This window comes from Hylaeus volcanicus, chromosome 5 (assembly GCF_026283585.1).
Source record: "Hylaeus volcanicus isolate JK05 chromosome 5, UHH_iyHylVolc1.0_haploid, whole genome shotgun sequence".
NCBI classification, from domain to species: Eukaryota; Metazoa; Arthropoda; class Insecta; order Hymenoptera; family Colletidae; genus Hylaeus; species Hylaeus volcanicus.
Window position 1 is genome coordinate 28,627,101 of NC_071980.1, and position 25,277 is coordinate 28,652,377.

The 25,277-nt window shown below is 41.3% G+C and overlaps 2 protein-coding genes across 11 annotated transcripts; one reads left to right on the forward strand and one right to left on the reverse strand.

Moving 5' to 3' along the window:
- Positions 1–408: 408 nt before the first annotated feature.
- On the reverse strand, positions 409–4,681 carry LOC128876687 (elongin-B). Of its 3 annotated transcripts, none has more exons than XM_054123244.1 (4): positions 4,545–4,681; positions 1,331–1,595; positions 1,141–1,234; positions 409–971 (listed from the first exon to the last, which is right to left on the reverse strand). In XM_054123244.1, the coding sequence occupies exons 2-4, from the start codon at positions 1,331–1,333 to the stop codon at positions 694–696; spliced, it is 375 nt and encodes a 124-aa protein (XP_053979219.1). In that variant the 5' UTR covers positions 1,334–1,595; positions 4,545–4,681; the 3' UTR covers positions 409–693. The 3 variants fall into 3 exon arrangements, with proteins under 3 accessions (XP_053979219.1, XP_053979218.1, XP_053979217.1); XM_054123243.1 differs by lacking the exon at positions 4,545–4,681 and adding an exon at positions 1,920–2,045; XM_054123242.1 differs by lacking the exon at positions 4,545–4,681 and adding an exon at positions 1,869–2,028.
- On the forward strand, positions 3,193–25,197 carry LOC128876681 (phosphatidylcholine:ceramide cholinephosphotransferase 2-like). Of its 8 annotated transcripts, none has more exons than XM_054123225.1 (6): positions 3,193–3,891; positions 17,261–17,637; positions 19,196–19,406; positions 19,893–20,167; positions 20,265–20,440; positions 20,518–25,197. In XM_054123225.1, exons 1-6 carry the CDS (start codon positions 3,806–3,808, stop codon positions 20,671–20,673), a joined length of 1,281 nt encoding a protein of 426 aa, XP_053979200.1. In that variant the 5' UTR covers positions 3,193–3,805; the 3' UTR covers positions 20,674–25,197. The 8 variants fall into 8 exon arrangements, with proteins under 8 accessions (XP_053979200.1, XP_053979205.1, XP_053979204.1 ...); XM_054123230.1 differs by lacking the exon at positions 3,193–3,891 and adding an exon at positions 4,680–4,990; XM_054123229.1 differs by lacking the exon at positions 3,193–3,891 and adding an exon at positions 4,680–4,945.
- Positions 25,198–25,277: the final 80 nt, after the last annotated feature.

The following is a 25,277-nucleotide window of genomic DNA, read 5'->3' on the forward strand; positions in this document are numbered from 1 at the left end:
CGTAAAATGTAATCAATATATTAAAATTACATACACTATTTATTTATCATTTATCACATTTTGAAATTTCTATTTTGTAACCGCAGAAACCAATATTTAATGTTTTTACAATCAGTATTCCTCAATTTTGAACATTAAGTAATAAATAATATTATTGTACAGATTTTGAAAAATTTGAAGCATTTGTATTTGTTCAAAGCTTAACTAAAAACTTCACGGAGATTCGTAATTAAATAAGATATACTCAAATAAGAAATAAATAGATTGAAAATATTATAAAACACTATGATAAAAGTTACAATTGTAAATTACATGTGACTGAGGTATTTGGTCTGTCTTGGCGTTAATAACAAAATGTTGAAATGTTTTTGCAGCTATAAAAGAATGTAATAAATTTAAGTGATGCACTCTATTATAAACTTTATATTTTATTATCGTTTTCATTAAATTATTCAAGTACAAGTAGTACTTGAGCATTACGCACAAAAAAAAAAGAGAAAAAGAACAGAAGTCAAAAATGTTAATAACTACTAGTACTTTCACTAAGGAAATTAGAAAGTCTCAGGACACCTTTAATAATCATATAAAGTTGCATATATCTAGTATTCACATTATGTTTGCTTAAGCTGTCAGATTTTTTGAGATGTCTGACAATCACAAAAATTATATTGAATTGAACACCTTATTGTCAGCTCATTCACAGATTAATTTGTTACAAGGCATCTGATCTAAGCCATTGGTTTCTTGGGATTTCATGACATCTGGCAGGTCTGGTGGTAATGAAAATGGAGTCATCTCTAAAGGTTCGAATTGACCATTTTCTTGGCGCACGGCTAATCCTACTAATGCAGGACACTGTGGCTTTGCAGTTGCAAATGTCAGTCCATAATCACCCAAAAGTTTGCTATCCGACATTACAACATTATCTTTGTTGAACAGCTGTTGATTGACAGGTGTTATCTTTAGTATACCTGTGCGATAATAACATTGATAATTTAATTAGCAGAAGTCGCATTTCATAAACATTTATAATATAACACCAAAGTTTGTGAAATGGCGAATAAAAAATTAGCAATTCATGCTTAAGCTGTCAGACTCTGTTTCTTTAATTCGCGTACATATTAATTACGTATTCCTCACCTTCTATAATTTTTTTTAGTTCAAAAATCGTTGTATTCTCCTTTGCATCAGTAAATATCGTCATATTTTTTCGTCGGATCATTAGAAATACATCCTACGAAGAAAATGTAGACTGTATTTGAGGTTATATTATTTTGAATTAAATCGGATAAATACTACGGGAAATAATGGAATATCAAGGAAAACTTACCATTATGTATTTAACAATATAACTAATACTGACAAGGACAATTATTACACAGCTTTTAGCAGTGCTTCTTTGATTGTTTACTTGCAGATCCTCGGATTAGAGGCAGAAAGTTAAAATAAGGTAGACATTTACGAACATCATGGTCACATAAAACACGTTATTCGATTGGTTCTTCTTTCGAAACGTAAACTATGTCTGGCACGTAACTCGCCTCTTTAACCAATCATGAGTAGCCGATTTTATGTTTTATAAGTAACTATGAATCCTTAAAACAGAAATGACATTATTTGAATATATCATATAAGATATACTCATATATCGATACAGTCTAACCTCAGTAAGTCGAAATGAAAATTATTTTCAGTTAAAATGCCTTCGGAATAATCTATTAATTATAGAGTATCTAAGAAAAACGAACGCAGTTATAAGTGTAATTTTATTAAGATTCAAACTTTAAGATTTCTCTTGTACTTAGGTGTACAGTTGTGTCAAAAAGGTGACTAGTATTTAGTAACGACTAATGTGACTAATGACATACTGTGATTAACAATTTTGATTATGATGATTTCGTTGGACTTTGTAAATTGACCTTTCAATTTCCGACGGTAAAATTTCAAGTTGCAAATGTTAATTTATATAAATTCGAGTTGTAGTGGTTAAATAATTGTACTGCGCAGCTACAAGATATAACTGGGAACTGCGTTGCGCAGCTGATTGTCAGTTATAACTTGTAGATAGCTATAGTTTTTGTTTGTTTTTTGAGTTGTCGAGAAGTTACAAAAGAAAATAAACGAAACCTCGACTCAAAGATGTTTGAGTTACGGAGGATCAATAGTACGTTACACTGATAAACAAACTTCGGATGTATTAATGTAAAGTATTAGGTTGTCCCGAAAGTTTCTTTCGTTTTAATATTAATTAATATATACATAATATTTTATGTTTTATGTTACATTAATGAATTGTGTACGATTCATTTCGCTTCATTACTGTTACAGCATCAATGTCTAAGAAATTAGATTGTCTATTTATATAAACACTGCCACAGAAAATAATTGAATGCAACTCACGAAAAAAACTTTTGGGACAACCTAATAAGAAAGAAAAACATATTGCACAAGTAATTTAAGGTTTGAGTTTCATTTATCAAAGCATGCACAAGGAGTGTAATAAAAAAATTTTCAAGTCACGTTTATGACTCGAGTCACACGATTTGGATTCCTTCTAAAAATTGTCAGACAAATTAAAATATCGAGTATGAGAAGACATATGTATTCAAATAATATACAGGGTGTCCCAAAAATGTTGTAACACCTTGAAAAGGGTGATTCGGAAGGTAATTTGAAACAACTTTTTCCTTAGCGAAAATGTTGTCCGAGGCTTCGTTGAGGAGATATTAACGAAAAACATTGACCAATCAGAGCGCGCGTATACCGTTGGAGCGGCCGCGGTAGCGAATGAGCGCGGCCGCTTAGCGCGGAGTCTTCGTTACCGCGGGCGCTGCAACAGTATCCGCGCGCTCTGATTGGTCAATGTTTTCCGTTAATATCTCCTCAACGAAGCCTCGGACAACATTTTCGCTAAGGAAAAAGTTGTTTCAAATCACCCCCCGAACCACCCATTTCAAGCTGTTACAACATTTTTGGGACACCCTGTATTTCGAAAGAAAGTAGGATACGATTTCAAACTTGTTCCAATGGTAGAAATGTTATGTATTGTAGATGGTGGAAGGGCTTATGGCGTGTAAACTTTGGGGAAATATTGTTCGTGACTAAGGTGCTAACTATACGTCGCTAGTAATTTCCATGCGAAGGTCCTTGGCCTTAGAGATGCGGGGGCGTCGAACATTCGTGAATGAATCTCCCTTCTGCAATGACGTCACTGGTTGCCATCAGCCCACCGAGCTGTCCATGAGAAAAGCACGATCTATGAAGGGGCGCTTGCGCCTTTCCTAATGACCTCCTGTGCGGCGCTCTTGGGCTTTCCAGCGGAGATTCGACGAAAGCTCTGCTATCCTTTCGGTCACAGCTCGAGTTCCACTGTGACCAGACGAGATGCGACCGTGGCACTCGTCCGCGGACCACTTCTTCCGGAAAGTTAAACGGCCACGAGATCGCGAGAACATTTAACGAGAAGTTAGATCGTAACGGAAACAAATCTGTCGCGATATATCCTGGTGCGCGTCGGATGTATCGCAATCGAAATTTCGTACAACGTGCGACGGTTTCCACGAGAAAAAGCTCCTCCTAAAAAGAGAGAAAGAAAGCTTCTACGCCGTGGTTTACGCAGTCATTAATTGTTCATCGGCGTTCCGTGCACGAGCACGTTTTCGATTCGATTGATCGATAACCGTGAATTAGGTCGTGCACAAGTCGCGCCCCGACAGTGAAAACATACGTATAGAAACCACGTAGGGTGAAGAGATTCTTGATTGGCGTTCGAACGGGCACCGGTCGACGTCTTCGACGATCTTATATGCCTTGGACAAAGTTGACGTATATGATGAAATTACAGTTGCTTGTAATCGAAACGGATTACTGTTGGAGGAAAGCGTTGCTTAGGTAAGCAAAATATCTCGCATTTTAGCTCAAGCTGCTTATGTCTTTAGCGCTTGTCTGTTATGTCGAGTAGGTTTAGAATTATTCCATTTAAATGTCGATCCTCTTTGACGACTGGATTTACGCCAGGGTACTCGTGTCATACTCTTATTTTACTATTATGTGACACAGTTTGACAGTATTTCATCGAATAGCTTATAAAATGACAATATTGCAACGGATATTATTTTTTAGAATAATATTGGGTTGTCCGGAAAGTTCATGCCTATTTTTAAGAAAAATTCAAAGGCATATTTGAATATTGATGCATATTTATTGAATTATATATGTACCATTTTGTTCCACAACCTTTGCACCTTTTAAGGAGTGTACACATGTTATTTGTTTTCAACCATTCCGACATATTCAGACCTGTACCGCCTACTAAGAATCGCCATGGACTTTCCAGACAGCCCAATAGTTTAAAAACGAAATAAGATAATCGAAATACGACATCGAATTATTTTCGAATTAATCCAATATCTTATCGAGTAGTCTACTATTTGCTTATAACAATTTTCGTACAATTTTGTGACCGAGTTAAAAGTACTTATTTCGATAAATTTCATTTAAACGTTTGAATTTCCCGCTGAGAATGTTTAGTTGATATTGCTTACCATATGTCGGAAATACTTGTCTACTGATTGGGAGAATCGCCGCTATCGCGCATGTCGCTTCAGCAGATCGGGAGGCATCGTACGAGGGGAAAGTGTGCCGACGGTTCAGAACGCTTCGAGTTCCTCGACCATCCTAATCGTTCGCGTGCCTTTGGCTGACGCCATCTTCGTTTTTCTTTTTTGTTAAGTGTCAATTTTCTGGAAACATACGATACAGTGAATCGGTAAAAAAGAGTTATGTGCGCGGACAGTGAGTGCGGTGAACGAACATCGAACGTTCGGTCGTTTAACTCGAAATGATAGCGTGATCGTAATATGAGTTTGCGTCGTAGATCTTAGTCTTCAACCATCTCCGAACGATTACGAGCCAGAAAGAAGTCATTAGCCGTCCGAGTGTCCATGTAAAAGTCATTCACTAGAAACTCTCCCCCTTTGAAGTATTGTTGGTTAGTTTATGTGTTGTTTGTTAAATGTGTTTTGCATTCCTGTTGCACGCCCGTGGAAAGCATTGTCCAAAACGGAGAATCGAGTCTACATTTGTTGGTTATGTTTCTGATACAATCATCTGCCGTAAAATCGCACGCTTCTCTATCGCGTACAGAGTAGCGAGAGACTGATAACATACAGTAGTGCGTCTATGTAGCAAATAAAATGCACAAGTTAAGATTACCTGTCAAGGTCGAATTGCCCAGTGCTTTAACAAGGTATGGTGATATTTGATCTAGCGGTATCGATACTGTTCCTTCCAGTTTTTCGTTTTGTCATCGTAATATCTTTACGGTGACGTTGAACTGATCCGTCGCTGCTCGATTCCAGATTGTAAACAAATGTGTTACGCTGATAAATAACTCAAAATTTCTCGCTCCCTCTATTTGCTACAATCGGATGATACGATTTTGTTCTGAATACGCAGCACATTCTATTTGCGTCTTCTACAGAATGCTAACATAGCTGAGGTAATTATATGTTTTAAGCAGAAGTATAGCATTACCGTCGTACAGTTGTAACAATCTGGAATTTAACACCATTTTATTTTTTCTACGACGTATATTAGTATCGATACAATGTGGTCCTTGATTTAATATGTTTTTGGTTGTTTTGAAGTATTAACAATAACGACTGCTCCGTTTTATACACTAGACTTACAAGCTTGCATAAATTCCATATACTAAAAGTAAGCATGAAAACAATGCGTTCACAAATCTTCACAAATTCTTAATCCGATACAGAGATAACTTTGTAGCTTTTCAACAGTGTATTTGTATAATTCGACCATGTCTCTATTGCCTCAATTGACTTGAATTATCTCGATTATATTAACGTTGATATCGTCCTTAAACGAAACATTTCTTCGTAACTTTATTGCCTTGTTTACGAGACAAAAGAAATTATTACAACTCTAGTTTAGACGTTGCTTTCACAGAGCATAAAAGATAATTAGGTGACAAGAAATACACTACGTACGTTTATTATCAATAATGACGTGGCATCGCGTGTAATTGAAAATAGAATCGAACTGTTGAAGCGACTAGCTAATGATTCGATGACGTCATTGACTGCCATAAAACTAATTGCAGCCAATCGACGTGTGCTCTGCCGTAAGAATGACTGTGGGATTCGAATTTCTATCGGACGATCCGTGCGTTATTTAGAGCGATCGAAATAACATGGCCATCGACGTGTTTGGTGCTTATCATCGTGAAGTAACCAACCTGAGACAAAAACATATGGACACTATCTCTGTCGTCAATTCGAGAATACGATCCACGCTCGAGGAAGTGATAATTCTATCAACGTTGCGACGCTCTCGAAGCGCGACGCTCGTTCTCTATTAATTGAGCGGCAGTCGTTGAGACGTTCGCGTCGCCGTTCTTATGGAAAGCAGCTGACCTTGGCAGTCGTAAAACCCACTGCAAGCTGCAAGACCCTACCCATCTCTATCGAACTCTCCTACCATCCAGTTCCTCGTTTCCTGCGATACGTACGCCGAACCGAACCATTCGAGCAGTTTCTCTGCGGGCTTCGTCGGCGAGACACACCAGCCGTGGTGTCTCTGCGTTCTAGCAGGGGGGGGCCGTCTTACCCCGCGTTCTGTAATTACCCTTCCACGTAAGTCCAAGATTTGTAATTCAAATGTTTCGGTATTTACAGTGATCGATTACCACGTAACATTGTTCCTGCGAGAAAATACGTGCGATTCGTTCGTCAAGAAATGTGGTAAAATACAGGGTGTCCCAAAAATGTTGTAACACCTTGAAAGGGGTGGTTCGGGAGGTGATTTGAAACAACTTTTTCCTTAGCGAAAACGTTGTCCGAGGTTTCGTTGAGGAGATATTAACGGAAAACCCCGACCAATCAGAGCGCGCGGATACTGTTGCAGCGCCCGCGATAGGCGTGACTACGCGCTAGGCGGCCGCGCTCATACGCTACCCGCGAGCGCTCCACCGGCATACTCGCGCTCTGATTGGTCAATGTTTTCCGTTAATATCTCCTCAACGAAGCCTCGGACAACATTTTCGCTAAGGAAAAAGTTGTTTCAAATCACCTCCAGAACCACTCCTTTCAAGGTGTTGCAACATTTTTGGGACACCCTGTATACCTCTCTTAAGGTATAAGGTAGAAAATAAGTACTAAATATTCCACTAAGTCCGATATGATTCTGCTGATTTGGTCCTGCCAGCTTAAGAGAGGTGTAAAATATCCAAGTTACAAGTGCTTTGAAATTTTTATTTACCTGGAAACAAATTTCATAGTCAAGTCACGTTGTTTGTGTAGTCGAAATTTTCTAAAAACGCGATAAAAATTTTAACCGGCATTATCGTGCGTGGTGGGTTCTTTGGAACCAGTGATCGATCGTTCGCAGTCGTCTGTCAAAGGGCGACAAGGTACAAGCGATATCCCCTGAACCACCTGTCTGTTTTTCGAGTTCGCGCACGCGTATTCACGGTTCTTCAAGTACACGTGCACCGAGTGGTCGAGATGTGAGCAGCACCGCGCGCTATTCGACATCGACTTACCTACGTTTAGGTCGCGTACAGACGCATGCACCGCGACTAATGCGCGTACAGGTGTTGCAGTGTTATACATCACATAGCTATTGAGTCATTTAACCCTTGTACTTCACCCTTCTTTCTAAAACTCGGTAGCTTTACTGTAAATTCGTCATTCTTTACGAATTTTGCCGCTTCTAACGAATGATCAATGGATTCTAATTATTAATACGTTTAAAGAAAATTGTCAAAGTTTATTTGTCCATGACAAATCTATGAACCATGTATGCTTCACTCAGCATATGTCTACTCAGGCTTTAGCTACCGTGTTGCACGTTGTGTTGCATACGTCTGTACACGGCCTTATGGTTGCGCAATGTATTTTTGGCATCACAGCTCTCACGAGACCTAGTACGGTCGATTCAGACTCCTATTCGATCAGTATAAATCAAAATCGTCTCGGTGGGATATTCGTTCGAATCCTCTCTATACGGATCGCATTTCAGCCGCGACGTCGAAATTATAAATACAATTACAATGTAACTAGTGTTCTTATCCACGATTTCGTCGATACACACTATCGAGTCCCGAGAGTATTCCTGGCACCGTCGGTAACGTAAATCGTGCAGGAACCTTTGAACGTGACCGAGCACAGCCTGCACATTTGCACGTTTCGAGTTCTTTTTTTTTTTTTCGCGTCGCACTTTTCACGGGACCTTGTCAGTCGGTTTCGAGTCCTTGAATCGGAATCGTGGTGCCTGGACGTTCGTCATTCGGATCCCGGTTACTTCGAGAATTGATTCGCCCGTTGTGTCAGCGACAGTTCGAGTGCAGATGTGTTAACGATGTGGATATAGACTTCGTCGACATACGTTTCTTAAAGTGTCAAGTACGTCAAATACTGCCAATGATACGAGACAAATCACGATCCACTAACGTGATCGAATATCGATCGAGCGATTGTAGTATTTCATTTTTCATACAGTTTCGCACGAACCATTGTGCGTTCAATGGATGCCAGCTTGCTGGCACTCCTTCCATATTTACGCGTCAATGAAATCCTCGATTTTCACCGGAGTGTCTCCCTCGATTTCGAGGCTTTTTTATCTTACCGGGTGGAGTTAATCGCGTATCGACGCTCATGCACGACTATAGCACTGTTTTCAATAATATGGTCGCGGCGCTGGTCTTTACCAATCACATACCATAGCGCAGTTCTTTCTTCCTCCCTCTCTTATCGAGTTTGTACCTGTTTCAGTCCCTCTTTTCGTCTTTCTCCTTTTTCCTTGCCTACTTACCGCGAGTTCTCTGCCCCGTAGTATTTACGTTGTGCGCGAACATGAAGCTGGTACAAACTGTTATTTTGCTGGACGCGTAAGTAGACAAAACTGCTAGTCAACCTTTTCGCTTCCTTTTTTCGCCTCGTTTTTTTTCCTTCATTTTTATCGCGCGCGTTAACTATCTGGAACGTTCGACTAGTTTTTCCGCGAGATAACAATTGACCAACACTCGATGAACTCATCGCTTAATTTTTCCGATCGGTTCCCCGTGGCAGCGAGCAGTTTACTCGCGGATGGCTTACGATCTTACATAATAGAACAATTATCTTTTGTTTACTGTCGGGCGTACGTGGACTTTGCGGTTTCCTATGTTCGATGGTATTCGACCAGTAATTCGATATTTATGTGAACCGCGAAAGTTCCTTCGTCATTTTTACAAAATCTACCGCGTTCGGTTTCAAATAAAGCGTAACGACAGTCTCGTGGAGAGTGGCGAGTACAAAATTGAGATCGGAACGCTCTTCTGCGGCGATAAAAAGAAACCTAGGCATCCAGGATTCTGTTTAGCTAATAAAAGTTTCGCGAATGTTTATCGTTGATCGCTGGCGCTTTACTAGTAAATTATTCGACCAGTAATTCGGTGTTTACGTGAACCGCGAAAGTTCCTTCGTCATTATTACAAAATCTACCGCGTTCGGTTTCAAATAAAGCGTAACGATAGCCTCGTGGAGAGTGGCGAGTACAAAATTGAGATCGGAACGCTCTTCTTGCGGCGATAAAAAGAAACCTAGGCATCCAGGATTCTGTTTAGCTAATAAAAGTTTCGCGAATGTTTATCGTTGATCGCTGGCGCTTTACTGGCAAAACTTTTTCGCGTTTTAGAATCGAACCGATATGGCGTCAAGGCAACGCAGAGTCAAGTGCGCCAGAAACGAACTCCCGGTTTATTTTGTTACTTCACAATCTGAAGCTCTCCAGGTATTCTCGTCGTGACTTCGTGGAAATGTATTGGCAGAGAGTATATTTGCTCCGGGAGTTGGTACAATTCCCAGCGCTCTGGAAATTATTAGCATTGATTCGATTGTGCTGTCCTTAATTGATGCCGGCCTCTAGGGGTTTTTCATGTGCCGGAAAGTAGTTCCTCGTACAATGCTGCTACGTTTGAAACCCATGTATACAGAGGCAGATCGATATCTACAATGCATAGGAGATTGAGGAAAAGTCAGAGTTATTATTAATGCAAGGGAAACGTAGTAATGGATGGGCACCGTTGCGTCCGCGACACGAGCCTTAGACTTATGCATATCTCGTGCAAGATCGTCGACTATTCAAATTACAGGGCTGAGTACACGCCGGCAAACAAGTGCCACGTTAATTTAACCAGTCTCGAGGATGCGCTCGAGCTAGAGTTGGGCGTCATACATATATCGTCGTATATTGAAACGATCACTCGCTAACTTTTTAAGATAAAAGACGTTCTCTGAATGTTATTCTAAATGTAGAAACCTAGGGTAAGGAATGGAGTCATTCTTTGGTCAAATTTGAAAATCATCGAGCTACGTTGAACGTTAATATAAATTGATCGACGGTAGCGTAATTAGTCGTTTAACGATATCAGATGCTGCGGTCGTAGATCTTCGACCTACGCGATTACGAATGGAGGCTTTGATAACGAATGAGTCGTGACACGCAATGTTTTGACACGTTGAGATAGTTTACGTCTATTTATAAGCATCGAAGATGTCTCGCCACCGGTTCGAGGCGAGTGCACAGGTACTCGTGAAACGTGTTTCGAGTTCGTGTTGCGTTGGATTCTAGAGACCAGAGATGGGCAAAACCCCAGGCTTCGAATAAATCTGAAATTCGCCGATGCGTTTGTCTCGTTTCCTCTTTTGAACATTTTACAAAGAAGGAAACGAGACAAACGCATCGGCAAACTTCAAATTTATTCGAAGCCCAGAGTTTTGCCCGTCTCTGACCCTGTATTCGAATCGCGAGCGTCGCGTAGGATTCGATCGAACTAACGATACATCGAACGACCATTAGACCCTGCCAATCGAAAAATCCGTCTGGTACGTCAATTATTCGTAGGTGGAGCTGTGACTCAGTTACGGAGAAAAAGGAAATGAGTCACGACAGACCGCCGTTTATTCGTGACGTGATCGCGACTCTTTGCACCGAACGCTGCGTACTCTGACGCGAAGAATGACGTCTTCCCAGTTCGCTCAGGAATGCGAGTTTTACGCCTTTACGTTTATCCTTCTACAGGGTGTCCCAAAAGTCGGGGAGGAGCCGGAAATAGGGGGTAGCTGAGACGATTCTGAACAACAATTTCCTTTGCAAAAATGTCGGATGGGGCTTCGTTAAGGAGATATTAAGAGAAAACCTCGACCAATCAGAGCGCGCGTATGTCGTTGGAGCGGCCGTGGTAGCGAATGAGCGCGGCCGCCTAGCGCGTAGCCTACGCTCAACCGGCATACTCGCGCTCTGATTGGTCGGAGTTTTCTCTTAATATCTCTTTAACGAAGCCTCATCCGACATTTTTGCAAAGGAAATTGTTGTTCAGAATCGTCTCAGCTACCCTCCATTTCCGACTCCTCCCCGAGTTTTGGGACACCCTGTATATTCTATATATCGTCTTCTCCATGCAATTGGATTCCTTCGCGAACTTGATATATATTTTTTTAGTCGAAATTTATACACATAAAAATAAATTCACTGGCTGCTTTGCAGAGAATCGAACGTTTCTATCCAAGAGACACTCTGTTGTTATTTGTTTGTATAGACAATTGGATTCCTTTTATCACGTACAATTCATAGAATCCGTTTAATAATAATACGTTTTCATTACATCGAAATTATGTACAGTACGAATGGAAGAGAACACGTGACATAGATACAGTAACTGTGCGAAAACGAGTTACAGCTGAATACTGTTATAATTTAACCCACATTCAGTCCCCTTATCGATCATGCGAATACTTGAATCTTTTCTGGTACATCGCTCGACGTTTAGTTTTCCAAAGTCGTTGTATCTGGAAATTCGTATGCAAACTAATACTATTTCTAGCGTCTGTATTGTATCTTATCAATCTGACGACCGATTAGCGTTTTCACGATTGTCACGTGACGTCTATTACCGTTACACGATATTTATTTGTTCGAGATAATAAACAAAAGGTCATCCGGAGTAACAAATACGTAATTTGTGTGCGATGAAACGCTAGACGATTCAACGATCGCTTAGATAACGGATATAGTTAACAGTTGACAATAAAAACAGATTCACGTAATCGAAGCATCATTGAATGCGCTGGCGCCTGTACGATGAGTCTATTAGAGACTTTTACTGTATTTTATCAATCTTTTTGTCGTATTTCAAGTTGCAAACGATGCAACCAATCGAAAATTGTGTTGGGCACGCGAGCGTGATCGTTTCTTGCGTGACAACGCTTCGCGGCGTAGTCGTTGTTTATTTATTTAGTTATTTTTAAAATTTTATACGCCGATTCCGTTGTTTGCCCCAGTTGTAAAACTGCCTGGCTTCGCAGAATTGATTTTGTGTCGGCGAAAGATGTTGTTTATGAAACGGAAACTTTGAATAGTCGTACTTGAAGTAAAAGTACACATATGAAAGACAAAGTGAAAGCGTTTCATTTTATGCTCCAAGCGGTTCAAGTAAAAACGTTTCGTTCGCCGAAACTTCGCTTTCCACTTAAAACAGTATTTCATCTAATTTATCCGTTGGTCCATATGTATATTCGTGATATCGTAATGGAACACTGAAATAAACGCTTATAGGAAATCGATGGAATCGCGCGTCACACGAATCGAAGGGCGTCGCGACGCTTCACCAACAATTCTTACCGTTTTCGTGCGATTTTTTAGAAAGCACAAACCTATTGTTCCGCGACGAGCGATTTTAATTAAGCATCGAGTGAAAGCCGCTCGCGTATACCAAATGTTTCATTTGAACGGAGCATTAGCTGTTGAGCGTATCTCAAATCGTCGACTCGTACACTTTTCCTTCATACTTTGCTTATTTCCTCTTCGTACTGTATAAGTTGCAGTTTGAAATTGTTTAAAACGAAGAAGTTACAAAATGAAGCTCCCACGTAAATATGTGTATCAGTTTCATCGTTGCGCATTTTTCCACCGTTCAAACAGATAAGGCTAGTTACGCGTATGACACATCGCTGAATACCATTGTGTATATAATCGCGGATCAAGCATCGGTATCGTTTAGTCTTCGATAATATTACTCACCTGTTGCAAAACCGTTGGTGCTTTCGTACGCGATGTATACACCTGTGGCTCGATCGCCTCGTAACGGATTAACGGATACTCTTCGCTGTTAGATCATTTCTTATCTGCGACATGATCCCAATTGAGCCGCGAACCGCTTAATCGAATAATTAGTCAGTCGATTCACGCGCGTTCGAACGGTTTCGCACGATGCCGGTCGTCAAGAGCGAGCGTACAATCGCCGAAAGGTAATACCATTATGCGAATTAGGCTATCTCGTTCGATGGCCCGTGAAAACAGAGTGTGAACGAAATTGTGTCGTGAGAATAGACGGTGGGTGCTTCTCGATTTTCCTGGTGAAAATGCGGAGGTGTGTCAGTGACATTCTATTAAACATCGACACTCCAAACTAATCGAAGTGCGCATAACAGCTTTGTGGGAAATAATTATTGCTCGAGCGCTCCCGGAGTTCTCCACCTCGGTGTTCGCGAAATTTGCCGATCTCAAGATACGCAGATTACTGCTTGTAAACCCATTAATCGCGGACGACGCTGATACGAGTATACCTAACCGTGTAATTTATATAGTTGGAGTTAGAGATTCTCTGAAATTTGTAGCGGGTATATTTCGAGTGTTGTATGTAAACATCATTATCTCGCGTCAGAGGTGGGCATTACCTGGATATAGAGTTCCGTAAATAACGAACCGAACGAAAGAAGTTTTATCTACTATTAGGACGATTAGAGTAGCTTAAGTGATTCTACGAGCAGATGATACATTGTTTCTTATCTTTTAGTCGTGAATCGAGAATTTCCACGTGGTTAAAGATTCTGCTCATAATCTTCAAAATTTGGTCTTTTTCGCTCTATTGTATTCAGTTTTAAAATTCACACCAGGGTTCATCATCCGACGCTTTATTAACCTGTTGCTACCACCGATATTTCTACGTGTCGCGGATACACCGTCGAATCGATAGTAAACAAGCAATCGACTCCAACGATTTGATGTACCGCGCAGTTGGCGATAAGTAAATATTTTTAAATGTCCGTTCCAGGAAAGTCACGTGCCGTTTCTTCGACTCGAATGCTTCTCGTTAAATTCTTCTGTATTCGTAACAGTCCCAGCCTTACCTCGAACAAACGTGTGCTTTCCAATTCGAGGAAGCTCGCGCCAATCCGATCATCGTTAAAAGGATAACAGATTGGGAACAATCGGCTCGATACCAACGATTCGTTTCCACGAAGAAATGCGCGTTCCCTGTAGAAATTACGCTGGTCGCGTTGCACGTGATATCCAATGCGATTCCGGTACGAGAAATGCTTGCGAATGCTCGAAAGGTTTACCCGGGAACTTCCTGATCCGTATAGAAAAGCGAGATGTGGCTCGATACCTCCTCTACGCCTTCGCCTATGTTTTCTTCGAAGTCTTACAACTCGAGTCAGTAACCCTTTTCTCATTACACATTTAGATTATCTAGATGACCCGTTTCAAGTTTCTCATAGAAACGCATTCTTTAACGTTTCAAAACTTACGCATGGCCGACCAGTGGAAGGCTTCGTAACTTCGAAACGTCCATCAAAGAAACGACGTCGCGAACTGCTCGCGGTTGGAAAAATAAATATTAACCAGTCGCTTTTTCCGCTCGAATTAATCATCGGCGGAACGTACATTAATTCGAACGGACGATTCAACGATCCGAGAATAACACGATGACGAGAAGTTATAATTAAGCTCGGCGAACGTCTGACAACAAAGAAATTATTGTCCGTCGATAAAAGGCTTCCTCTCGGAGGGTCTCTGCACGATAACCACGCGACTGTTATTAAGGTTAAGCTTCTCCGTGGCATCGCGAATTCCTATGATTGCATTTAGCAAACTGCAAACAAAATAGATCGAAGAGCTAGCGACATTTTGTCGATCGTGGCTGCTCGAGTAAACGCGATGTCGTTAATCCTTTTACACTTGGAAGTTAGGCTTCTTCTTGGAAAATGAAAAATTCGAGCACTTCACAGGAAGCAAGATATCTGTTATACGAATCAATCAGGAAACACAAAGTGTTCAGAATTAAATCGAGTGGTCACAATTTTGTCACGCATTTCGACTCGATATTAAACACAAAATGAAGCGTATGCGTAATGTTTCGCACGCATTCCGATAGAATGCAATCTCTAGAAATCCACTTACGTTCTTTTTTTTTTTTCGCGAAGCATTCGACCAAGGAGCGAATACTTATTTGCTTAGTAACCACTCGACATTGCGATTGGCCTTCGCGGAAACCAAGGCGTTCTCGTGAAAGCAAACGCGCGAGGATAACGATATCGAGATCGATCGCGACGTAATTTCCAGGAGATTTTCCTGCCTAAGAAACTCCGTTCAATCCAGTTAAAAGTGTCGTCTATCTGGAATGTTCCGACGCCAGGGTCGTAAAGGTCTCATTAGCTCCGCTTATCGCGGAGTTGAAACCCGAGTTCCTCGTTTGACGACCCTACGAAAGCCACGGAGCTGCATATCGTGTCCAACGTTTCCTCTCTCCTCGTAACTGTAAACGGACATCGCTTTCGATCACTGTTTAGTGATCGAAATCCTCGATCCTCGTTGGAATTTTAAGGGATCCGATGAGGCGTTTGCTCACCGTTCGCGTATCCGTTCGAACTTATTGCCATACTCGTGCGGTATGCAACAGTAATCCTACAAGGAGTCGTTGCATATGGTTTGCGTACTGTCCACTCGCGTTAGAATTTATTTGAACGGGGCACAGGCAGGAACATCTCCCACGAAAAGACACGACGTTACTCGCCACTTAAACCCGTGTTAAGATAAGTCGGCAATTGACCACGATTCACGCTAATTGTCATGAACGACTCCGGATAATTAAACTCGAGCCTCCATCAGATAACTCCAGGACCTTCGAATGATTTCCCGGCGAATTTATCGAGCCGTACCATGAAACATGAGAATATCAGCCAACGTCCTGTGTGAAAGATGATTAGGAAAGGAAGTTAAATTATAGCGACATGCGCATGCTTCTTCTTCTTCTTCTGATCCCTTCTGTTGTTTTTCTCTTTCTTTATTTATAACGAATACTTGGACATATTTCGATTCAATTATGTAATATTCAAAGAAGGAAGGTGTTGGAATTTCGTGATGCGATCGTCTCGGTTAATTTTATTCCGCATCCTTCCTTTCGCATTAGTCAGGCTAGAACATCTGCAAGCACGTCTCCGTTCGTGGCAAGGTATCATCACGAAATGTCTTCGAGCTTTCCGCAAACTTCCGGCGCGAACTGCTTAGGCGGTTTATCGAACTGTAGCCGAGCAATACTTAGCTTGCATCTGCTTTCGTCTCGAGGAACGCAAGAGAGAAACAAAATTATTTTTCGAAATAGTCTCATTAAAACAAACGGTTTATCGAGACAGAAGTTAAAAGGATCGCATTGCGAATTGTAGAATCGACATTGAATTATTCGGTAGGACGCGACAACAGCTTCGCTTCTGCGAAGGTGATTATTCAATAAGGCAACGATCACTGGTCCTTTGTCATTCGACAATTAAATGAAACACACATTGTCTGTTAGTATTGTACTTTTGGAGCATTCGTTAAGGCTTGATGCGTTTAAAATATCGTAACGAAACCAATCACCAAATTAGTCGTGCACTCGACAAATTTATTATTAATTATTACGTTCGGTGGTTACTTCGAACTGCGTTGAGAGTACAACTTTGTAAGTTTCCTGATTACGGTGTACTTATCACGTCGATACATTTCATTCTCGACTTTGAAACGCATCAATAACAGATCCAATTATCATTTTACAGTGCAACTCTGTCGTACGTTGTTGATCCGCACGAGTATGCTTCTGTGATCGTTATACGCCGCTATTTAAATTCTCCCAGCTGCATTTTAAATACTCTTGCATGCTCTTAGATACTTTAAAAACACGACATGCGTCAGTGAAATCCATTGAAACTTCCACGTTGGAATTGTTCACGCTCCCTTCCAGCCAATCCGAAGTACATTCTTCCAAACTTTCTTCCTTTCTTTCCAAGCGTACGAATTAATAATACGATAGAGCCTTCGGGTTCCTCCGGTTCTCCAAAAACTTATCGCGAGCATCGTTCGTTTCGGAGGCGAGAGTTCGGCTGGCGAGAGACTCGCCCGAAGAACAAACTATCGCGACTGTAGCCACGTGTTCTGTTCGCAGGATGGTATTGGACCCCAAGGTTACGAGTCTGCACAGCGATTACGGTAGCTTCGATCGACCATTGGGCACCGGAGAGGGCCACGAGAGGGACGTCGAAGCGGCGGTTGATGGAAGCAGCAACGGGATGGCACAGTCAAGCGACGTTTACCAACGGCAGCCATTATTACCTGGTGCCCCGACCAAAGGCAAGGACAAGTGGTCCGGCGTGGCGTCCGGCTCAGACTATTACGTGGACGACGAGGACGAGAAGATAGACGGTCTTGGCCGCCATCCTGGGATACCTAACGGCTCTGGGAATGGCATTGTCAAGGTCGACATACCTGCGCCACTTCGCGAAGAACCCCGTTTCCCCAAAGAGAAGTGGAAAACCTTTATTGGTGAGGACCGGAAAGGACCCTCTTTGTATTTCACAGAAACGTGGCTGTTTGCGGGAAAAGCTCCCGAAATAAAGGAATTCGGGTTCGGAAAACTCTTGAGGACGTTCGGGCATCGCCTTCGATCAAGCACGGACGCATTATTAAAAAGTTTAAGGATACGGTACAACCTCGTTTATACGAATACAGCCAGAGATGGGCGAAACCCACGACGGAAAATGTTCGAAAGAGGAAACGAGACACTCGTATTAGCGAACTTGAGATTTAATCAAAGCCTAGGGTTTTGCCCATCTCTGGTTTAAGGATACAACCTCGTTTATACGAACATAGCAGAGCCTAGCTCTGAGTATCACTCTACCAAATTTCATTGCAATCGGTGAGTATCACTTCTGAGCCTTTCCTTGTTAGGCCTGTTCCCTCTAGCCTCCGTACCTCTTATTACCTGAACCACAGCACCCGTTACTTACTACCTAGACCTCTATAAATAGATAAACGAGGTTCCACTGTATATTTCTCGCGAAAACTGTCTCGTCCCATATTTTTGGAGACTATTGAAATATGCAATAGCATCGTCTCGTCGTTGTACCTTGAATACCGTTCGATTAAAGAGGTAATCCGTTTCACGAAACGCCGCGAGATGCTGGCACGACACGATTTTAAGGGCGGGCCCTCGAAACCGTTTCCCTCGCGGAAAACCAGAACGCGAAGCTGGATCTTGGCATCGAGCCATTTCTCGAGAATGTGTGTTATCGTGGCACGAGGCTTCGCGTCGTAGCTTTTGATTAATACACCGTGCGTCCTTCGCCTGTGTGCGCGTGTACGTGGTTCCACCTTTGAAATATATTGTTCGGGCACATCGACGTGGAAAAGAATATTTCAGAAGTACGTAGAAGGGAACGGTCGGTCGGAATATTCGGGACAAAGAAGGAATAGCCGAGGGGGGCTGAAATAGTTCCGTTTCAATACGGGGAGATAGAGAAAAGTACGTAAAGTTCACCGAGATCTCCGTTGTTACGTTCTACTTTTATATTCGACTTCGCGGTGACTCGCATTCTTGGTTATCGATTTATTTAATACCCACCACTCTATCAGCGCGTGCTTACAAAGTACGAACGGTCCGTTTTCAATTGCAAATTGCATATCGCGCGATTTCCCGGAACTTGTTTCCACGTTTGCTCCATTTATCGATTCGATCGCGTGATCGATCGATTCGCCTTCGTAGATTACAGAAACGGGATGCAAAATTTCCACGGTTATTTAACGGCCGTTTATCTTCGAAGGGAATTATTTCTTTTCGTTACTGGAGGGGATCGCAGGCAAGATCTCCCGAGATTAAAGATAAATGACGATCTAGTTTCGCTCTTTTTCAAATTTTTTATCTTTGACTCGCCGACCATATTTATCTTACGATTTGCCTTGAAAATTCATCACGGGATATTATTTAAGGTCATCGAGAGTTCGTTGATACGATGAGTTTGTAAAAATGATCGTGTTACGAAAAATAAAATGCACGAATGTTTTGAAACGTTCGAATTAATTGTTCGTTCAATTTGTGTTGCAGCATTTTTATTCATGGTGGTGAATTTCATACTAACCACGGCGTCCCTCGCAATAGTGCACGAGCGGGTCCCGGATCGAAACACATACGGACCGCTCCCGGATGTGGTATTGGACAATGTCGCCGCTCAGGATTGGGCCCTCAACGTGTCGGAAGTTTTGATTATGTTAATGTCCAACTCGGCGATGGTTTTTATTATTTTCCATAAGCATAGGTACGTGTCACGTAGAGTTGAATGTTTGCGAAGATATAATTCCAACTCAATCTGTACTAATATTATAAAGAAGTAAAGTTTGTTTGTTTGTATGTAGGGGGTAATCTCCGGAACTACTGAGTCAATTTAAAAAAAATGTTCAGTAATAGAAAGCTACAGTATCCCTAAGTAACATAGGCTTATTTTGATCAAAATATAACTTATACTGATTACGAGAGTGATTTCTTCGTACTAGTATACAATGAAATGCAAAAGTTTCCAGGTATAAGCTGTCTAGTTCATGAGACTTGCACGAGGAAATGCCTTCATAAATATTTAACAGCGATGACTCTATCACTTTTACGTTACTTGGCACTTTACACTGTACTAGTAAACGTAAACAAATTATAGATAAGGGAACGAATATAGGAAAACAGACGCGACGATAACTAGGCTTAACGATAATTGCGAGATGGTTAAAGATGAAAGTCATTTTGTTTCTTTCAGGTTTATCGTTGTTAGGCGAGTATTTTTTTTGATGGGGTTGTTATACATGATGCGAAGTATCACGATGTTCGTGACGGTACTACCGGTAGCCAGTAAGACGTACTTCTGCAGCCCTAAAGCGAACAACACCAGTCCGCTTCTCGTTACGAAGAGGGTCTTGCAGCTAATCTCTGGCTTCGGCTTGTCTATAAACGGCAAGCACACTTACTGCGGGGATTACATTTACAGCGGTCACACAGTTGTGCTTGTACTTAGTTACCTGATTATCAAGGAGTGTACGTATTTTCCTGGACAAACGTCACTTATGACATTGAGAAATGCGTTCTATAAGATATACAGAAGGAGATTAATGGAAAATTTGTGAACATTTAGATTCCCCGAGGAGATGTCAACCAATCCATTGGGTGGCAGGAATTGCGGTTCTTGTTGGGGTAATTATGGTCTTAGTGGCTCATGGACACTATACGGTGGACGTCCTCATAGCATACTACGTAACCACAAATTTATGGTACATTTATCATACGCTAGCCAATAACGCGCATCTTAAGGTAAGCTTGATTTTTCTGTACAGAAATTTAAGGGAACGGATCGTATTACGTGTACTGACGGAAAAATTTATTTACAGCAATACGAACCAAACAACTTTATGACCCGGTTCTGGTGGTTTTTTATTTTTAAATATTTCGAGAAAAATGTGGGCGGCACAGTGCCACGACAATACGACTGGCCTTTACCCTGGCCTCGACGATTCCTTGCCAAGCACCCCAATCGGGACAGTTAATGTCCGTCTTAATCTCACGATGGAGGCTGTCAAACAACGGAGTTACTTTTGTTGTATTTGTATATATATAAACATATATGTATACGTAATAGGCTTACAATGTGGAGATAAAGCTTTACTAGAAAGTGGTGCGAGAGATGTGCGTAAGCTTTCGTCAAACTTTTGTCTCGAGACATGACGAAGGTTTCTGTAGTGTTCACTTACTTGAAACTACAACACGAACGATAAGCGAAACAAAAGGGATGCTTGTACCGTCATGTTCGTTATCGTCCAATCGCGAAACCTATTTTTCCTTGATTTTGATACGACTTATACATAATGTAAGGGATAGATAACGATAGACCGAAAATTAGTCCTCACGAAGAATTCACTTAGAGGGAGGTGTCCGAGAGTTACCGAACAGAGTAGTGTATAAAATAAATGATAGATATCTCTATTTTCAGATACTCCGAATGCGAAATACTTAGGATATAAATTTACCGTTGTACCGCAACACGGTCAAGCGTGCGAAAACAGTCGGAAACTGTCATTGTTAACGGTAGAATTAACGCAAGAGACGAATTTTTTTGTAGCTCTCGTTTCAAACAACGACACGAATGAAAAATTCAAAGCGTTGCTGCGCGTTCAAAACGCGCGGCTTTGTTTGCCGCGTAACCTTCCTGTGGCTAATCTTTTGAAACGCGTTCTAATATTAATCGACTTCCAAATACCAAGACGACGCGTTTATACTTAATGCAACGGCGCCACGCCTTATTCCGATGAAAGTCAATCGAATTAATTGAATCTCGATACTTGTATTCGAATTGGTCAATTAACGTTCGTTTCCGTTCTTCGTAGCCCGCGTCTCGTATATTCCCCTCGAAATTGATATTCTCGTGCGCGCAGAAACATTAGAAGAATTGGCTCGCATAGCTTGAAAGCAATCGTGCAATTTCGTGGGACCAAAATAGAACAGTTGGAAACGTAGCAGCGATTGAAAGTAATTGTTTTCAACGAATAAAAGATTAATTCACAGTGGCAATAGGCGCTGATATCGAGTCTCCCAGAACATGAGCGGTCAATGAAAGGTTTCAGATATTAATGTTCTCAATCTAGCTTGTAGACAATGGTATTTCAAAGTTCTCGTCGATACTTTACTGTGTTCTCTTCAAGGTTTGCGTAAGAAATCTTATCTACCGCGACGCATTTTCGCGTTTTTCACTTTCAACCGACCTATGTGATAAGAAGCGCGATATTATAGGTTCACTTTGTGAAATTCGTGATTCCTCGGAATAAGGTCGGCTTTACGCTCTATACATACACCAGATGTTGTCATGCGTACACGAAGACGGAGTTGCGAATCGTGCGAAGAACGTTACGACGTGACATTAACACCGTGACCCCAGCGCTATATAACCTCTCCACTAGCTCACCTCGACGGTGGTTTTTGTAAGGCTTTGTAAAGGAATTTCATCTCTGCCAATCTTTTTAGATAGAAGACGCGAATAATCAAAATTTAATGGGGAATAAATTGTAAATTGTACAGCGATAAATTCAGGCGTATAAGGCATGTGTTTTTCATATAATAAAATAGCGAACGTAACATTAATACAAACGTAGTTTGAGTGATTTCAATGCGTCGTAAACGTACGAAATGCGAAAGCGCAGCAAGGTGTTATTTGATCTCTGATTCTTCGCATGGTTTTTTCTTCCGCCGATCTTCTATCGTCTCGCCATGTCGCAACAATAATTTCTTGCGATTCTTGCCTCACTCTGACATAAGAGCGTTCCTCATCAGTTTCATCGTCATTTATCTTTGTGCTACTAGCACAAACGCTTGGAGGTTTTGCGTTGAACCGTACAAGGCCACGCAAAGATTGTTCAGTGAATCTCAGTTTCTCTTGACCGAAAGATGGCGAAACATAGGACGTCGAAAACGGTCGAGAAAGCGTTTAACGATTACTTGTAAACTCTGTGCATAGTTTAAGCGACGTTGCCGGCGATTTGTTGTCATCTGCACGCACGATTTATTATTGTTAACGCTCGTGCAGAACCCTCGTTACGCGTCGTGCGAGTTATCTGTGTCTTTGATAGAGCCGCCCTATTCTCGGCATCTCTGTCGACGTTACCGTAAATAAAAGAGTTGAGATTTCCGGAAGGAACGTGTCAGTGGTCCTGTTTCGCGCTTCAGAATTCCTCTTTCGACCCGCGGTCGAACGAATTTGACGGTTTGAATGACGAGAGGAAGAGATAGAGACCTTCGCGTCATAGAAGAGCAGCCCTGTGAAAAGAATCAAGGTTCGCGTTACATTGTAATTAAATCATTTTCCGTCTGTGATGTTTAGAAAAGTCATCGCGCGACGCAAACCAAAAGAAACGACCGCGAAACGATTCGTACTGATGCGCTCGAATCACGGCCACTGATATTTCTTCTTAACCCTCTATGGACCATTTTCTCTGTTGAAAATAACGTGAACATAAAATGTAATTTTTTCAAGTTGTAACGAATTTTATAAATTCCTCGAAAGTTCCGAAGAAAACGTCTTCGAAAGATGATCTCAGTTGGATCGAAATCACCTGACTTTTTAACCCCTAGACGACTAAAAGTTACAGTAAGGTATTTCTGAGCATAACTACGCGGAATTTTAATTATAATAAAGACAAATTATTATCTCATAGGGTCTTAATATTTAAGAAGAAACATAAACAAAGTAATCATTTATCGATGTATGGAATGGTTTTAAATGTTCTACATATAATGGAATATTATTGCTTGTACGAATATTATTCCCGTCTTTGCTTATGTTTGAAATACGCAAAACGTGAATATTACGAGATAGAATAGTTTTCTCACTATCGCTAGAAATCATACTATCGTCATAGCATTTTGTACGCGTAAACGACCGTTCGATGAATTTCCTCTTGTGTCGACAAGGACAACGAACAAAGAACAAACGCATCTGATTGAATAACAGTTGCTAAATAACCAGTACAATTTAAAGTAATCGAATATCTCATATATTATACTAATATCGGCCGATAATCTGCATGGCGTACCAATACGCTTACGGTGGTGGCGGTGGTCAGTTCGAATTCGTGGAAAGTGTATTGGTACGTTTACGATCGTCTAGGGGTTAAAACTGAAAGCCGTGTTTTCGCGCTGTAGTGTTCGACTATCCCCACCACTTTGTTTCCCACGTCTTTGCAGAAATATCGGGCTCGAAATCTCGATTTACAATTAGCGAGAGTGGCCGTTTGCGATAAATTGAGTTCGGCCCGACTCTTTACCTTTTTAAATTGTCCCAGCGACTAAAATGAAACAGCGAAACGACGTACCACGTAGTAAACACACTTGTTCACTGGACTGTAGGGGGTTGGCACACTCATCGATGCGTGTATCGAATATATTTTAATAAGATTAAATGTGGTTCTTAGCGATTCTTACGTAACGCAGCATTCGACTCGCGCGAAGCGGATCGTTCAAATATATTTTTCAATGTGCGTGTTATAGAGACCATGTAGCGCGTATTGTCGTTGTTCGGAGACGAAACGCAAACGCGATCGATCGATCACACGCGCGATCGCTTATCTGTATTTGCAATATATGTTATTTGTTGTTCCTTTTGGGCGGACACGTTTTGGAAAGAAAGAAGAGAGCGATGTCGGCCCAACGTTCAGGAACAGCGACCGCCATGATCTGCCAGAGAGAGATATTTATAAAAGCGCGGTGAACTCGAGCCAAAAAAAGAAAAAAAAAACAACAACCGTGCTACTATCTATTCCCGCGAACATTACCTACACGCACACGACGAAGGGAGAATACGCTTCTTCCATCGACGGAAGGGCCTCGTTTATCTTTATCATACCGAGAGACGGAAGGGTAGAAAAAAGTATCATTGTATTAAAAGAGAAGTTGTGAAAAAAAAGGAGGAAGGGCGTAAAAGCCCGCGAACACATGCACGCACGTATGCGACGTGTCGTGTATGTGTGTTTATATGTATATACGTATATATATATCTATATTTTTACGTGTAGATATTTTTTGGTAACTTGTTACGATAATTCTATTAGACCAGTTAAGTATATACATGCATATATATGTATATACATATATATAAAACTATAATAATACATGTTGTAAATACAAGAATAGCTGAAGAGAGCTTTGCGTCACGCGCGAATCCTCGTCAGACCGAGTCGAGAAGACATCAGATGTAGGTTTGCTCGACGATTCGCGAAATGTGTTTTCTTCTGTGCCTGTATACAATTTTTATTGCCCTCGGCATCGACTGGTCCGACGCTCGTGCGACTTGGTTTCCGTTCTTTTATCTTTTTTCTTTTGATACAACGTGTATTAGCAACCGAGTTCTTGCGATAATTTACCAGAGGTGTCGACGTTTGGAATCGCACACCCTTTACGGCGACGATGTCAAATTGTATTCGAATTTTATTTGATACTTTCTGTATTTATGATATTTATTACGTTTTTCTTTTTTCTCTTTTTCGTACGTTGATCTAATAAAGTTTCGAGCGATACTCTCGCAACAGCCGGTTTTGCATCTCCGACGGCGAGGTTGCGCCGAACATTTACTACTCTCGTGTAAATTTATGTACAATAACCCAAT